This window comes from Jatropha curcas, chromosome 3 (assembly GCF_041381405.1).
Source record: "Jatropha curcas cultivar XTBG-Jc1 chromosome 3, XTBG_Jcur_1.0, whole genome shotgun sequence".
Taxonomy (NCBI): Eukaryota; Viridiplantae; Streptophyta; class Magnoliopsida; order Malpighiales; family Euphorbiaceae; genus Jatropha; species Jatropha curcas.
The window spans coordinates 28,036,540-28,054,545 of record NC_143153.1 but is presented as its reverse complement, the minus strand read 5'-3'; the positions used below and the strand labels follow the sequence as shown (position 1 = coordinate 28,054,545).

General features: G+C 27.0%; 1 protein-coding gene across 1 annotated transcript; it reads left to right on the top strand.

Annotated features, from left to right (window-relative positions):
* Positions 1 to 1,554: 1,554 nt before the first annotated feature.
* Positions 1,555 to 3,955, top strand: LOC105641648 (homeobox-leucine zipper protein ATHB-16). The gene is made up of 3 exons (XM_012226234.4): positions 1,555 to 2,196; positions 2,385 to 2,761; positions 2,844 to 3,955. Exons 1-3 carry the CDS (start codon positions 2,136 to 2,138, stop codon positions 3,372 to 3,374), a joined length of 969 nt encoding a protein of 322 aa, XP_012081624.1. The 5' UTR covers positions 1,555 to 2,135; the 3' UTR covers positions 3,375 to 3,955.
* Positions 3,956 to 18,006: the final 14,051 nt, after the last annotated feature.

The window sequence follows — 18,006 nt, the reverse complement described above, 5'->3', positions numbered from 1 at the left end:
TAAACTTATAATTTTATCATTATTTTTCATTATAAAATTATTTATGGGTATATTTTATTAAATTTTTACGAATAACTATAAAAATAAAAGTAGAAATTTAGATCGAACATACTTGACTCGGGCTTATTACGATTCGGTCATTAAATTGGTTTGATGTGCCATCCAGTTTAAAACACATTGAATAAAACAATTGAAGTTTAAGGCTCCCAGCCATAGATGGCAACAAGCTAAGTACCCACTTAAAACACACCGCTCAAACTCAATTATAAATTAAGTATTTAAATCAGTTTATAAATTTATTTTTAGTATTCAAACCCGTCCTGAACACGATTGTAAATATTCAAATCCATTAAACATTAAAAATATTTTTTATTTTTATTTTTTAAAAATAGAAAGTAAGTAAAAATTATTATTTTGACTTAATAAAAAACTAAATATTAAATGTAAGCATTAATTATAATTAGAAAGGTGTGTATACTTTTCTATTAAAAAATAATTATTTTAAATATGTTTAGAATATTAATTTTGCAGGTACCGAGTCATTAAACTTGAATTTGATTCGAATACTAAAAATATTATTCAAATCCGTTCTAATCCTATTTTTTAACTATCCAAACCCGCCCAAATCAAATCAGATGTATTGGATAAAATTGTGATTTAGAGTTCTAGAAGTGAGCATTCGGTCAATTTTATCAGTTTAAGTAAAATTTTACACAAATAAATTAATCAAAATTTTTTTGATTTAATTGAATCTAACTGAATTATTTTTTTAACCAAACCGTTTTAACCGAATTAATTTCAATAATTAACCGAATCGAAGTTAAAAAAAATAAAAATTTAATTAATCGAAATTTATAATTAACCGACTTTAAATCAAAATTTATAATTAACCAACTTTAATCGAAATAAATGTTAATTGAAGTTATTAATTACTATTTAATTTAAATAAAAATTGAATATGTTTAATTTTTAATTTTATTATCTATTCAATCAAAATAAAATAATTTTAAAAATCATTTAATTTAATTAGTTTAATTAAATTAAATTTTAATCAAACTTTTAACTGTCACTAAACTTTTAATTTATTTTTACTAAATATTTATTTATAAATCGAATTAACCGAATTAATGGAACAGTGGAACCCAACGCTGAACCTACCCGGTTCTAACGTTTGCATATTAAAAAGTAATATAAACTCTGCGATTAATCGCACCGACCACGCCGTAGTGACAGAGCGTATGATTCGCTGACGCCAAACAAATCTCCATCACTTCAGCTTAAAAAATGAGAGCTGAGCCGTTAGAAGCGAAGCCGTACTCTCTTTGTAGCTTCAACGTTCATATCTCAATGTCTCACTGTAACCCTCCGAGTATAAAAATATCTTTGCAGTTTGCACCACAAAAAAGGGTAAACCGGCAATACCCGGTAAACCAAAAATTTCATTTGGACTGAATTTTGTGTTCATTTCATTTGTGTTACCTAACCCAAGTCAGATTTTAACCCTAATTCTCTACCCAAACTCCCAACTTGGTTTATTTAAAGGGAAAGAAATTGTGTGAGGCCAGCTGGGTTTTCGAACTAGTTCACTCTTCTCTTTCTCTCTCTCTCTCTCTCTCTCTCTCTAAATCTCCCTCTCTCTCTTCTGGTTTTTTTTTTTTCTTTTGTAGATGAACAGTCATAGACCATGTTTAGGGTGCAAAATTCTTAGCTAAGCTAAAATTGATTGAGTAATAATGTGAAGAAAGAAAATTTTCTTGACTGGTAACTTGTGGGTTTTGGTTTCTGTTGGGTTGGGAGAAAGAAAGGTTTGCTTGTTGGGTTTTATTAGTGTTTTCAACATTTGGATGGGTACAGAAGGGGGAGGAGTAAGAGGAGAAATAGAAAAGGAGAAACATGGTAGAGTGCAAACCAGGCAGCGGTGGTACAGTTGTATACAACAGTATCATACAGGCTGGTCTATCTCTATACATGAAAATTCTCCATACAAGTGAAAAAGAATACTTGTTCACCTTCTAAAAGGATCTCTCTCTCACTGAAATCCATAAACACACACATAAACACAAAACAAGACTTGAAAATAAAAAAAGGAACAAAGATCTGTTTTGTTCTTAAAGTTCTTTTATAGCCATCAAGTCATGAAGAGACTTAGCAGCTCTGATTCTCTTGGTGCCTTGATCTCCATCTGCCCAACCTCAGGTTCTTACACAAAACCCGTTAAATTAATTTACTTTTATTTTTATTCTTCATCTTATTTTGTATTAATGCTTCATGTCAAAAATTTTCAAGACTGTCACATGTGTTTGTCTTCTTCTTTTCCTCTGCAAGACTTAAACTTGACGTTTTAAGCTTTTATATATCAATTCTCTTTCTTCTTTGCTTTTTAGACGAACATAGTCCAAGAAACAGCAACCATGTTTATGGTAGAGAATTTCAGTCCATGTTGGATGGCTTGGACGAAGAAGCTTGTGTAGAAGAAGCCGGCCATGTCTCCGAGAAGAAAAGACGCTTAAGTGTAGATCAAGTCAAAGCCTTGGAGAAAAATTTTGAAGTTGAAAACAAACTTGAACCAGAAAGAAAAGTGAAATTAGCGCAAGAACTTGGTCTGCAACCAAGACAAGTAGCTGTTTGGTTTCAAAACCGCCGCGCACGGTGGAAGACTAAACAACTGGAAAGAGATTACGGTGTTCTTAAAGCTAATTATGAAACTCTTAAGGTCAATTATGATGCTCTTCAACACGATAATGAAGCTTTACTCAAAGAGGCAAGTATTTACTCAATATTAATACTAAAGTTATTATCTTTGATCTTGAACTATATATAATTAGTTATATTTGATACTGCAGATAAGAGAACTGAAAGCAAAATTAGATGAAGACAACGCTGAAAGCAATGTTTCTGTAAAAGAAGAGATAATAATAGCAGAAACCGATGAGAAAGGAAGTGAAGAGCCACCTATTCTTACTTCCATTGCTGGATCAGAAACAAAAGACATGAATTATGAAAGCTTCAATATAAACAGCAGTAACAGTAATAATGGAATATTAGCAGTGTCTCTTTTTCCAGACTTTAAAGATGGGTCATCTGATAGTGACTCGAGTGCTATCTTGAATGAAGATAATAATAATAGTAATAACAGTCCAAATCCGGCTATTTCTTCATCTGGAGTTCCTCAAAGCCATAACCAGTTAATGATGTCACCTTCTCGGCCATCTTCATCGTCATCACCGTTTCAGTTCATTAAAACTGGATCATATCAAACCCAGTTTGTGAAAATGGAAGAGCATAATTTTTTTAGCAGTGAAGAGGCCTGCAATTTCTTCTCTGATGAACAAGCTCCTAGTCTTCAATGGTACTGTCCTGATCAATGGAATTAGAAAATCTTAAAAAAAAATGGGAAATAATTAAGAAGGTGGTGATGATGGTATCTTAAAAGAAAGAAAGAAAGAGAGAGAGAGAGAGAGATAGCTCCAAGGATTTTGTAAAATAGGAAGTGAAGAGTATCTATATATTTGAAAGCTCTTTACTTTTGATCTCCACTGTTGAAAAGTGAAAATTTTGAAGAGATGGGGGCCATGAAGAAGAAAGGATTGGATGAACAAAAATGGTAAAAAAAGAATTGGAAAAGCAAAAGAAAGAAATTCGAGCTGCAAAGAGAAGTAGAGAGAGAGAGACAGAGCACGTGGGGGCTTAGGTGAAAGGTGACGATAAATTAGTGGGTACATATATAATATTCTCTTTCTTATAAGCCGTGCGGGAATGATTAGGTCGTAATTGGAGCCTCTATCTGCTGCTGTAAAAAGTTGTTAAGGAGACAAAAAAAAAAAAAAAAGATCATCTTTAACACAGTCCCTGGGGGAAGAATTCCTGTAATGGAAGAAATAATCATGGCTGCTTGTTTTCTTTTATGGTCTTTTTCACTTCTATTTATGCAGCTATGCTCTTTCTCTTCTTGTAATTACTTAGCATAGACCCATTAGAGACTTCTTTTTTTTCTTGGTTAAAAGTAATTTAGAAGTGAATTTTTTTTCGATGGAATTTAGAATTGAATTTCATTTTTGATTAATCAAATTTCAAATAAAATTTGAATTTCCAAAATCGTATTCAAATAATTTATTGTATTAATAGTAAATTATTTAGAGCTTGATTATTTGAGAGAGAGCTGTAAGCATAATTTTTGTTTCCCTCTTTTTAGCTAGCCTCATATTCAGACATGAATCATTTGTTTTTAAATGACGATACCAGAAAATAGAGTCATGATTTATTTTATTGCTAAATAAAAAAATAAGACTGATAAATTTTTTTTTTTTCCGAAAATTTTTTGGTTCATAAAACAAGGTTGCAAATGTATAATAGGAATACGACTTGCCTAAAAAATTACATGGACGGAGAGAGGAGCTAATAGAGAATTTAAGGAATTTCTTTTTGATGAAGAGAAACATTTACTTGCATTTATATACCAAAATAATTAAATAAAGATGTATAAAACAGATGAGAGTATATATATGTCTATTCACTGCGAAAAAAGGAAAAAAAAAAGTAATAAATGATGAAAAAAATTTAAAAATGTTATTTGGTTTATGTCATTTACCACATTAAACAAGGTTTATCCTTAGTTTATTAAGTCTAATTCAATCATATATGCATTTCTCAACAGAAGTCCGGATCGTAGTTTCATTTGAGAGTGTATTAATTAAGTTTAATTGAGTATGGATTAATTTAGTCTAAGTTCAAATGTGGATTAAACCACATATTTGCATTTTTTAATAAGACCCTAACCCTAATTTCATTTGAGGGCATAAAAGTTCTATAAATTTTATTTAGGATATATTTATTAAAAACATCAAAATAACATTCATGACAGGTGAATTTTTCAATGAGCATTAAGCCACTAATACGCTTGTACAAAAATGAAATTGCAGAATAAAAATAGCAAATAATTATTTATAACAAGAAACGACATCTAAAAAACATAATCAAAAAACGAAATTAACAAACCTTTTGAATCAAAAAAACACAACTGTGGAAGAGTAGAAAGAATAAGAAAGTATATTGACAGTTGAATAAGTTTCAAAGACCGAAAAAAATCATTGGCAGCATAAAAAAAAAAGGAAATACGAAAAAAAAGGAAATACTCAAAAATTGAAATATTGAAATATTAATAAATATAACACCCTAACAATATAAAAAAAAGGTACAATATTAAAAATATATCGTAAATGACAATAATTTAAATCTCAAAGTTAAATTGATATTTTTAAAAAATAAGTTTTAAAATCTGACATTTAGTACAGTATTTCTATTTAAGTTTTTTTTTTTTACTAGATAACATGTGTCCTTAGCCCATGGCCAAGTCTAATTCTACTCTTGTTGGATTAAGCTCTTAAAAGGAAAGAGCTTTTAATGAAGATGTTTTCAATCTAGATAAGATTTTTAATTAAAATATAAAAAATTGAGATAAATTTGATTATTATGCTCCACTTGGTATGAATGAAATTCATTTATAAATAAATTTTACTTAAAATTTATTTATAAATGAATTTTTCATGTTTGAAATAAATTTAAAATTGAAAATTTTATTTATTTTTATTTTTTGAAAATGTCTTTAGCATAATAATTTTAGAAGATCAAGCTCAACTTAATTAGAAAAGTTGAGGTTCAAAACTCAAGTTTTTAATTATATATTCAAACAAATACCTTTTGCATAATAATTTTAAAAGATCAAGCTCAACTCAATTAGAAAACTTGAGGTTGAAAACTCAACTCAACTTTTTAATTTTACATCCACACTTGGGTTGAATGAATGTTTGAAATACTTAAACTCGAGTCCATTAGGTTTGAATATCAATAAAAATAAATATTTTTTTTGAATATTAAAATAAAATTCAAACAAGACTAAGTTTAAGTTCAAGTTACTAAAAATTTGTTCAACAACAACTTTTCATATAGTGTTTTAACGCTTTGATTAAGGTTAAAATCCTGTCTCTATTATTTATATTATTCGATGACATAGTGTTTATACTAATTTTAGAGTTAGATGAAATAGATTATGAAATGCTACTCTTTTGTTTTTTGATAGTAAATGTTACTCTTTTTAACGTTTGATGAAATTCTAGTTAAACAACTGACAATTACTAGGCCAGCTACAACTACTAAAACAACTAATTTTTTTTCACCAGATCTTAAATCAGTATTTGAAATATTTTATATAAAATAAAATTGATTTGAAATTGTATAGATATAAATATTTAATTAAATTTACAAACTCAATAGTAAATTTTATAATATTCAAATTTAGCAAAACTCATTACTCAAGCTTAAGCCCCATTTATCACTAAAACTATCGGGTTTAAATATTTCGTGAGTGGAGCCTAAGTATATGTTCAGCAAAATTAGCTATTTTGGTAGTTGTTAGCTGCTTTAGTAATCTTTAGTTGTTAGCTATTTTAGTAACTGTTTAGAAATGCTAAAAGGTAAATGTTATATGTGATAACTTTTTGTAAAACGCTACCTTAACATCTACAAGCTAGTTCAAATGCTATGTTACCGAACATTTGAAAAATACTACCATTTAGCATTTTTACTATTCAAAAAGCTAAAAACTACTTAAAAAATTATTCGGTAACACAATATTTGGACTAACTTTTAGATGTTATGATAGCGTTCTGTGAAAAGTTAACTCATGTAACATTTTACTTTTAGTGTTTCATTAAAAACTACTTAAGCAACTAACAGATAAATGCTACTTAAATAGCTGAAAGCTATCAAAACAACTAATTTTATCGAAGAGACCATAAACAGTGGATAAGTAGCTTTAATTCCTTTCAACCTTTAGCGAGTAAATAACAAAAAGTAGGAGCAGCTTTCAGTGAGAAAAATGTTTTTTCCATTGAATATCAAAAGCTGCAAAGCAAATGGTTTCTAGGAAAAGAAGTATTTTGTTTGGCTACAATCTTCTTGTCTTTTACATAATTTATTGTATTATCTATAACTAGCCTACACCATATTATTAGCTTGAGTGAATATTTGCATAATATGTTGTGACTAACAAAAAAAAAACCAATGCTTTTACTTTATTAAAACAAATCTAGAATTTGATTGAGACACCATAAGACATATATAATATGGTATATAAAAGTATATTTTATACAATATTTTAAATTTTGAAGAGCAATAAATAATCTTTTCATTTTATATTAATCTTTATAAGTTACTCTTGTTTTTAAAACAAATGGTATTCTGGTCAAATTATCTTTGATTTTATTACAATTTAGGAAAATTAATTACATGTAAAAATCTTAAATGACTTGTATTTTGAAACAGACGAAGTATTTGATATCAAAATGCTATCTCAATTCCCTTAATTTTGATAATTTTTTAACTTTTATTTAGATAACAATTTAAAAAAATCAAAGTAGTATTATTTTAGAAAAAATAATAATAGAGTTCCTAAGTTTTGTCGTAACTATCACTTGAGAACCCTAGGTTTTAAAAGCCAACTTTGAGTTCCTAAATTGTAATTTCGTCGACAAATACATCATTTTGTTCAAAAATCAACATTTTTTTTACGTCAAATGGATGTGATATTCCAAAAATACCCTCACTTAAAAATCATTCTTAATTTTTTTGATCATCGAAATCACTTCTCTTTTCTTGTTTTCTCAAAATCTTCTCTAATTATTGAACTCTTGGTCCTCCTTTTGGAAATTTATGTCTACTTTGAACCAAATAGATATGAATCTTTTCAAATAAACGAATATAATATTTTTTTTTTTCCCTTTTATTTTCTTTCAATTCAAACATAGGGGATAATTGATAGAAAAAGAAAAAAAGAGTAAATCTTGAGTAAATTTAAGAGTGAGCCTTGCACTCAGTTCATAAATTTAAAAATTCAATTAAAAATGAAGTTATAATTAAGAAAATAAAAGGCAAAATTCACTTTATTGACTAGAAATGTAGGAGTAAAATAGTAAAGAGGGTGGAGTTATAAAAAGAAAAAGACAAAAGAAAGATTAAAGGAGTTATGAAAAGCAGAGCTTACATGATTGGATATCAAAATTTTATACATGTTTGTGTGTGTTGGGAGCCGCAGCTTTTTGGTTGCTCCATTGAACCATTCACTTTTAACGTATCACTCACTTTGTGCTAAAAACTTTATCCTCTATAAAAATTATCATTGCTTCTTTCAATAGATTTGAAAAATAGATAGAGAAAATAAATAAATGTTTTTTTCATTAAAGAAAAAATAAATAAATGTTCATAGCTTTTGAATTTTTAATCCATGAAAATTGTTAAGAACATAAGTATAAATGAATGTTCAAATCCTTCATCTAATTAATCCATGAAAACAACTAAAAGTGGAAACCATTCTTTTTTTTTTTTTTCTTGCTAAGATATTTTTTTTAAGTACAAAATTTTTAATTACGTACTACAAATGACCTATCCTTAATAAAAAGAAAGAAATATATACCACCGATCCAAGGACGGAAAAAAAATGGAAAAGAAAGAAAAAAGGCCCACAGAAACTAAAGCAAAGGGAGTAGGCAGCCACGTAACCCTATAATGGGTTCTCCAAAAAGCAAATCGTCTGTTCCTTTAATTGTTATGCGTCGTTTCTTTTTTCTGTTTGTGTGTGTACGATTTTGGCAACAAGCGCAAAACCCGCTATACTCTCTGATCTCATGCACATGATCTGATCTGACTTCTGGTTTTCGTGATTGTGCGTGTTTAGTACTCATTTGGATCCATTCTTTTACACGTGTACGGTGATGGGACCCTCTCCCTTCATATGACACCCCATCATGAGTTTTACGAATTCGAGATTTTCAGCTACCTTTCCATCCAGTGGTTGCAATTACATTGCATGACAGGAGCCAAGCACGGGGTAAGATAAGAGGTGGTCACCGGTTTGGTTTGGATCAGAATCAGATACAAATTGAGTTGGGGAAAAGCCAAATCGAACTTTTTGTTCGAAACAGAACTCAACCTCTTTACCAAATGGAAAATATTTTTCTACGCTAAGGGATGCCATGGTTCACGTAGGACAGCAACTAAAATGGTTTGACATCAAATCATAACAAAATCATAGAGAATCCTTTATTTAAGGAATCAAAATAAGACTAGAAGAATTAATGTTAATTTCTGTTTTGATTTCTGATTTATGGATATTAGAATGAGAATTATATTTGATATAGAACCTCTCAATTCAGATTTTAGAATCAAGAAAAAAAACATTATAGTGAGTTGAACCGAAATCGAGTTGAATCAGATAATGAATTAATGAAAAAAATTGTAGAACTTAGCTATAAAAGATTACAATCAAATTGAATTGAAATCCGAATTAAGGACATCTTCAGCAATATTAATTATTTTAAAAATTACTTGCTGTTATAGTAATTGTTCTATTAATTGTTAGCCACTAGCTTTTAATTAATCTATATAGAACGATAAACATATTGTTATAGTAGCCGTTAGCTATTCTATTAACTATTGTCGATTTCAGTACAATTACCATTCAGTTGAGTTATTATTTCAATATTTTTGAAATTAAATTTGAGACCCTTAACTTGATGTTTCAAAAAAAAATTAAATAGTCATTTGTTCCGCATGAATTTTGAATGTTAAATATGAAATGATCTATATTATTGAGCTCAATGTTAAGGAGTGATATCGAAAACTGATTTTTGAATAGTTAATAAGTGGTATATTGTCATTTTATAACTGTAGCCATGATTTTATCTATTTGTTCAATATAAATATCTCTAAAATATTTTAGCCATATAATAAGAGGATTATTTTTTTATAATAAAATCCAATTAAGAAATATTTTAAAACTTAGCAACGGATTTTTTTCATTGGTAATTTTGGAATTAGGTCAAAACTTTGGTAATTAACCACTCATTTAAAAAATTTGAACTTTTTTTAAAAAATTTGTTGTTAATCCATAATTAATCTATCTCCAATTCCTCGTTAAATAATTAAAAATAAGTGTAAAATTATAGCGCCATTTATTAGCAACGAAATTACAATTCCTTGCTGATTTTTGTCGCCCATTGGTAAACAATGAAAATTTGCCGCCAAAATTTGGCAGTTTATCTTGCGGCGGATTTTAAATTCTATTGCTAAAATATTATAGTCCTCTCATCCTAAAAGTATATTCTCAATTTCTTTTTTAAATGTTTCAAAATAATAAGCTCAATTATATTTTTTTTAAAATATTTTTTTTCACTTTTCCATAATACTCTTATAAAATAATTCATATAAATAATTAATATTAGTTAAATTTATTAAATAGTTAAAAAATTTTAAAGATAATTAATTTTGAAATCAATAGCGAAGCTCCAGATGGACCAAGTCACAATCAAAATGTGGCGCTTGGACTTGTGGGATTAAGTTAGAAAGAGTTGCATACTAACTAATAGCTATAACTTTTGTCCTAATAGTAAACACTCAACTCAATGCTAAGTTCTATGCTACGTCGTCTCATTTGCTCGTTATATTAGTGATAATATTTATTGTTGAAACGATATTAATTCGAGACTTTTTATTCTTCACATAAGTGAAATGACTAATTAAATCACACCTGATAATCGTGTCATACTTTATTGTTAAAAAAAAATTTACGTAAATAGTTTGTTAATTTGAGATTTATTTCTTCTCATGGACTCTTATGCGCATGTTTTTTTTTTCACATTTCTTTTACTTTAGACCTAAAGTTGCCATTATTTCTTGAGGTCGAATGTGGAATTTGGACGTTGGATGAAGAGTTTGGCAATGTGAAGACTTCAGTAATAATATATAAATTGATATATTTTGGGTTGTACATTTAGTAATGACATATGTTGTGTTTAAGAAAATTTTATATTGAGTAAAGATATATTATTGCTAGTTTATTGGATCATACTTTCATATATTTAGCATTTTGTAATTCAAAAAATGAAACTATAATAAGAGGGAAGATTTCTAAAACCCTAAATTTTTTTATAAATTGTGATAATGGTGTAATATGCACATAAAATGATACAAAAATACTTTTTGGTCCTTATAGTAAACATTAAAAAAAAAAACTAAAAGAAATTAAAAAAAAAAAACAATTAGAGTTAGCTCGATTTTATTTCCACGTTAAATATTTGAAACCATAATCTAAAAGTTGAAATTTGTTACATCACACAGTAATTCTCAAGAATGCCTAAAACATATATAATCATATGATCTATTCAATATAGAGGAGTAATTGCAATAAGAGTGATGCCATGGCTATATTTGTATTTTTTAACCATTTCTTTGGCATTTCAAAGTATTGTAAATGTATTGCAAACACATATAGAATTCATATTTTTCTAAAATCAATATTTTTCGTGTCTCGTAAACATGCTTATTAGATAATAATTCTTGATTGTTAAGTTATATTTTTTATAAATTCATATTTTCATTAGTTTATTCTGTGAATGTAGTCGGATATAAATAAGTTTTGCTTGTATTTCACCCATTATAACAATTACTATCTCTTATAAAAATTTATAATAATAAAAGAAAATCAAATTAATAATTAACTTTTAATCTTTAAAAATAAGGCGTAGTAGAGAGGAGTGGGTCTTAATTAATAGTAAAGCGATTCACTTTTGTCACTTGTGAATTTGGACTTGACTTGTGCACTTTAGTTTCATATTTTCATATATATGTGTAACGTGGGAAACAGAAGAGAATCCAATTACTTTTGCTTCCCACAAGACAAGAGTATATAAATGGGGAAAGGTACACTACCTTTACTCCTTTAGGGCTTGTTGTGGTCCCACCTACATACAATAAAAAAAAATTTTTTAATGTGGGTCCTCCTTGATGTTCACTCTTTATTCAGTGATTGGTGGAGGCATGTGATGTGGGACCTAAGTATTTTGTATGTAATGGAAGAAAGTCATTTTCAAAGCCCTCACTGTCAGATAGAAATTTGCAGGAAAGATGGGAAAGGAATATGCATTGTTTTGCTCCCAATTTCCATTTTCTGGTGTGATTGGTGACAGCTCATTTTCCCTACCACTACTTCTTCTGGACAATCAAACTCCAGCTGATAGATACAATTGTTTCAATACAATCTAATATATTTAGGAAACATATATAAGAGGTTCAAAATTTACTTCTCAATATTTATAACTATAATTGGGATAAAAAATTAATATATAGATGGATATTATTTCATTGTTTTTAATTTAGTAATAAGGTGATTCATTATATCTATTATTAAATTATAATTATCAATTATTTGTTGTAATAATAATAATTTTTTCAAACCTAGTTATTTTTTCTCCCCGTCATCGCCTTTGGCGTTTTTTTCAAATTTTGTTCTTTGAGTCACCACCGACTTTCTTTTTTGATTAACAGTAATTTATTTTTATTATTTTCTATCCTTTTTTATCTTGTTTAATTTTCATTTCAATAATTTTTAAATCTATAATTGTCTTACATTAGTCTCTCGGATGTATTGTTGTTGATAAATCTTCAATGTTTTTGTATCTCTTTGTAGGGTTATGTGTTTTTGGTTTGTTGCATTTTCTCTCTTTTCATATAATTGTTCCTCGTTATTATGGATTTTTTTTATAAGTATTTGTCATTTTTTCTTTTTTTTTTTTTTCGGCAATTCATAATACAAGATTGGTGGTTGACACCTTGCAATTGAGACTTTTAAATTTTCAAATTCAACTGAATTAATATTTCCTATTCTGAACTCTTCTCCAACGTTAGATGTGACAATTTCAAAAGGATAAAATTATGAAAATTTTCTTTTATCATTCTATTTGAAAAATGATCCATCGTCACATATAAGATTAATTTTTTTTTAAAATTATTTTCAAATAGAAGATGTTAAACATAAATTTTAAACAAGATTAGCATCATATTATTTTCGTGAAAATAGTTCTTAAACATAAGAAACAATCATTAAATATATAATAAATAAAAGGAAAAAAAATACTTGACTATGAAGGCAACAACAATTAAAAATTCGAGATTTGAATTTTACAAACATTTATAATTTTTTAAATATAGTGAGTAGAAGTCACTATTTTTTTTAAAAAAAAAAAAAAAAAAAAGAATCTCCCTTTGATAAATTTATGTGATGATATATATTTAAAAATAAAGTCTTTAGCTAATTAAACAATATTGTCAATCCCCACTTAGTCTATCCAATGAACTAAATGGTACTTTTAAGGCATTGATATGATTCTGACACCTGTGGTTTTCCATACAAGTAATTACATGAAAGAAAACTTTTTTTAGAATATATATATATTTTCTTATGTATAAATATATATAAATTGGAATCTATTTGTTGCCTTTTGTTCTCACTTCAGGTGCTTCACGTTAGCTTATATTTTAATACAGCTCCCTATCCCCACTGCTTAATTCAAAAAAGAAAAGAAAACCCAACTTTTGTTCTCTCTTGTTAATTAATTATATTTAATTAATTTATAACTATCATTAATTCTTAATCACTTTGTAATTGTTTATTTGGTATTTCAAAGCAGCTAACACATAGGGTGGCATGCTCCACTTTCTTCACGCAAACAATACTACGTTCGGGCTCCATTTGCTTTGGTCTTTATCTTTTGGTTTTCTTTTAATTTTCTTTCTCTTTTTCTCTTTTTTTTTTTTTATAAAAAGCAATTTAATTAATTAATTATCAACTAATAATGCATTAAAGTGCATGAATCCTTTACGTTGTTAAATTAATTGGAAAATATGCATGTCATTATGTGATTATTTGAGTTACCCAAGCTCCTCCTACTTAATTATGGTTCATATATAGCTAACCTTTTTTTTTTCTTTTAAAGTATTTCGAGGGTTGGAGTTCCCTATTCACCTTCCCTCCACATAATAATAATAATAATAATAATAATAATAATAAGTTACTTTTTTTTTTGAATTTAGTCTATAAAATAGAAATTTTGCCTATAAGCAGTTGGATTAAGTGAAGTGTATTGTATTTCTATATGAATTTTATATATAATAATTCAAGGATTCAAAATATAGAATCATTAATAGTTGAAGGGTGTATCTGAATATCACTTTTGCCTGATCTGAACATACAAGATAAAATTCTTTATTAGGAAAATCTTTATTGTTTGTCTTTATTTTCTTTTTCAAACTTTTTTATAAAATAAAGAATTAAAAGAATTTTCTTATTATGTTATTTAATTCTGAATATTTACTGTACTATGCATAAAAGAATTTTAAAAAATTAAAACTGCCAGGATCCAACGCCACATATATAAAACATTATTGTTATTGAACCTATATGTTTCATTACATTCTAGTAATTAGAGTAATTACTAATTAAGATAATTATGAAACAGAAATGGAACACACAAGCATGTCATAGTTTTAGCTAGCAACTAGCAAATAAACCATAGTAGCTTTGGTAGAGCTCTTCCTAGGAATAAAATTTTTTAAAAAATAACAATTTTTATAATTCAAATGATTATATTTGTGTTTGGTGGAGGGTGTTTCTTTTCTTTTACTATTTTTTTTCTTATTTTTTTTAAATCGTAAAAGCAGAAACCAAAGGATTTGATATTGTCATTATAATTTTATGTTAAAGAATCATAAGATATGCTCTAAGCTATAAACTCTAAATACCTCGACGGCAACTTTTTGAGCCATGTTAAATGCTATAATTATTAATTATACATATTTTTATATTTAATATAATATTATTATTATATTTAATTGCAGAACTAGAAAGTAGTCAGTAACGGGGGTTGCCCTTTAATTTTAATTTTTTTAATAAAATATATAAAATTTTACTTTTTATCTATAAATTAATAATTTTTTTGACATTGCCCATGTAAATTTTGAAATTTTTATTTGCCCCTCTAAATATTTTTTCTAGTTCGGCCGCTGATTATATTGTATGCATATAAATATGTATGTATTATCCACGTACCCTACCTTGTAGATCAAATTGATTGTTGTTTGCACTCCTCCATATCCTAATAATAAAAGAGAATATATAGCTTTAATTAATTATTTAGTATTATATTATCTTTAATAAATAATTAATAAAACTTAATTAGTATATAGTTTATAGGTTAGAGGATCAAGTATCCATTTAAAGAATTATAGAGAGTGTCATATAGGTAGCAACGATGGCGACCCTATATATTACATATATATGCAATCATTTAGGGTTTTAAATTATTATTCTTAATATATAGATATATTTGAACCATCAAAATCAAAATGTTTAGGTTAATTGGTTTACGACTATTCAATTGGAGTAGTTGATTGGGCAGACTCTTTGTGAGACCTAAACAATGAATTTCTAATTAATAATGTAAATTTTAAAAAGAAAACGAGATTTAAATAAATAATAAATTAAATTTTAAGGATTAAATATTGGACAAACACATAATATTTTTTTTTAAAAAAAAAAAAGAAAAGTCAATTGACCTTTATTTTTGTGAATGGATAGAATTACCACTCATTATTAGCTGAAATTATTTAAATTTGTTGATTAAATAGAATTCATATAAAAAAAAGTTTGTCACCCTATTTCAATTTTTTATCTTTTATTTCTATTTTATTTTTGAAGTATTGAATGATAATTTTGGAGGCGTGGGAGCATAGAAGAGAAGAACAAACAAGGTAAGTCACGGAGATAGTAAGGCTTGTAGAGATGATGGAAAGGAGAAGTTTGAATGAGACGGCGCCGTTCAAAACAAAAACTATGAGAGTGAGTGACATTTGTTGTTTGCCGGCATCGTAGTAGATTAGAAAGAGGACGGCTGGTCATCTTTGACCATATGCCCCTTGTTTTTTCTCTCTCGTGGAGACCAAAAAATGATGACTTGGTTGGTTATTGGACCATAAGTTGGTCGACGTGTGGATAACTATTGAATATTTTGGAGAAAATTTAACATAGTGGGTTCACTTGTAAACCGAACCGAGCGATAATAAAATTTATTATTGAAATAAGGGTATTTCTGATCATTTCATCGGAAAAAAAAATAAAATTAAAATATTTTTTAAAGAATTATTACCATCATTGATTCGGTCCATAAACGTAGCCATAAACCTGATCTATACATGTAATCTCAATTAATGAAAAATCATATATAATAAAGTGGTAATTTTATGTAACATCTTCGATGTAGAATGACAAACTAACAGCATATCTACTTGTCTTGAATTTACAAAAAATGTATTTATATAATTATTTAATAATTATTTTGTAAAATGCGCATTATGATTAGTTAGCTACTATTAATTTGTCATTAAATATAAACATTCCGATTTCACCCTTTAATAACTCTCAATTAACAAGTAAAATTGTGAGCGGAAACTTGGAACGGTCGTTATTGAAAAGATTTATCAGAAAATCACTGAGCGCATAGACATAATATATTAATAGAAAATCAAAGCAGTATCAATTATTTTATTATAACTTTAACATCGACTAGATATCTATATTAAACTTAGTTTCAATTAAATGAATTAATAATTAAATGGTAAAATTTAGTTCATTTATTTTTTTTAAAAAATGAGGCGATTCACTAATTTTACGATATATATATATATATATATATATATATATATATATATATATATATATATATATATATATATATATATATATATATATATACTTCAACAGTGAATATTTTTACGATATATTTTTAATAGAAATGCAATATTTAAATATTTGTACACCACCTTTTAATATATATATATATAGGTGATAGCAAATAAATTATTAACATAAGGGAAGATGAAACCTTCACCAGAACATCCTGCATAAATTTTCAACAAAACTTGACAAAATGTGTACATAAATATGATTAGTTCCCATGCAGTGGACCACATGATAGGTAAGTTTGTGTGCCACTTCTTCAATTCTACATCCTATATAATTTCTTTTTTTTTTAAAAAAAAAAAATGATATACATCAACTACCATGGCTGCTATGTATATGAAATTGGAAAATTATAAATTCATATATATCTAAACCGATTTAATGACATGACTTTCAAGAATTGACTTCTAAAATCATTTTTAGATGGAATAAAAATTAACTAATTTGAAAATTGCCTTCTTGTCTAGTTAGCCTGACTACAATAGTATGAACCTTTTTATATATATATATATATATATATAACAACCTTATTTTGCATAATATTTAGGATATGAAAAATTCAAATTTGATTTGATTTAGAAAGATCTCATTTCTCTCTTTCAAAAAATAAAATATTCAATTTCTATGAAAAGTGAAAAGCTCAATCAAAATTTATCTGATAGCAATTCAGTAATTGTCATATTTAATCTCATTGTTTTCATTTATTTTGATAAATTTATGTATAATTATTTTTAAATGTTGCTTTAGATGAAAGAAAGTAAGGGTTAAAGTTCTAATCCTGTTTAGTCTATAATTGATGGAGTGAAAGTAATAGTAGTGTAGCTTAGGATATATAAATTTAGTTGACTCTAAGGTTTTGATGAATTGCAAAATAAATAAATTTGGAATTATTTGTTATGCTAAAGTCCAATTACAGATTATTTAGACACAAAGATGTGAAGAATTAAATCCTATTTATTTAAGGTTGAAGATTTATTAATTAGTATCTTAGTTGGTAGAATTATATGATTTTTGTAAAATAGAGAGATTAAAATACAAATTTTAAACACAAAGGAAAATATCTTTAAAAATCTTTCTATATTCTTTAAATATTTCAAAAATGAATTATAAATATAATATTTTTGCCTTTTAAAATATTAGAGGGAAAAGTAATTTGCTAAAACGGTTTTTGATTTTCGAAATCCAAGTTTTCTTTGCAAAACTTTGTTAGAAGAAATTTCCAAAATCAAACCTGATTTAGGCTCAATTTTCATGTAACCTAAATTTCCATTTTCAGTTAAAAAGCCCATTACCCTCGTTTTTGCTTCTTTCGGGCGCCAACGTTATTCAGCCTTTCTGTTCAGACTTCAACAGCTCCATTGCACAATATAAATCTCTTGTGT

Bases quoted from the DNA above. Each gene is read 5' to 3' on its own strand.
- LOC105641648 (XM_012226234.4), top strand. From the start codon at position 2,136: ATGAAGAGACTTAGCAGCTCTGATTCTCTTGGTGCCTTGATCTCCATC. The intron at 2,197-2,384 runs GTTCTTACACAA...TTTGCTTTTTAG, and splicing joins CTCCATCTGCCCAACCTCAG to ACGAACATAGTCCAAGAAAC. The intron at 2,762-2,843 runs GCAAGTATTTAC...TTGATACTGCAG, and splicing joins ATGAAGCTTTACTCAAAGAG to ATAAGAGAACTGAAAGCAAA.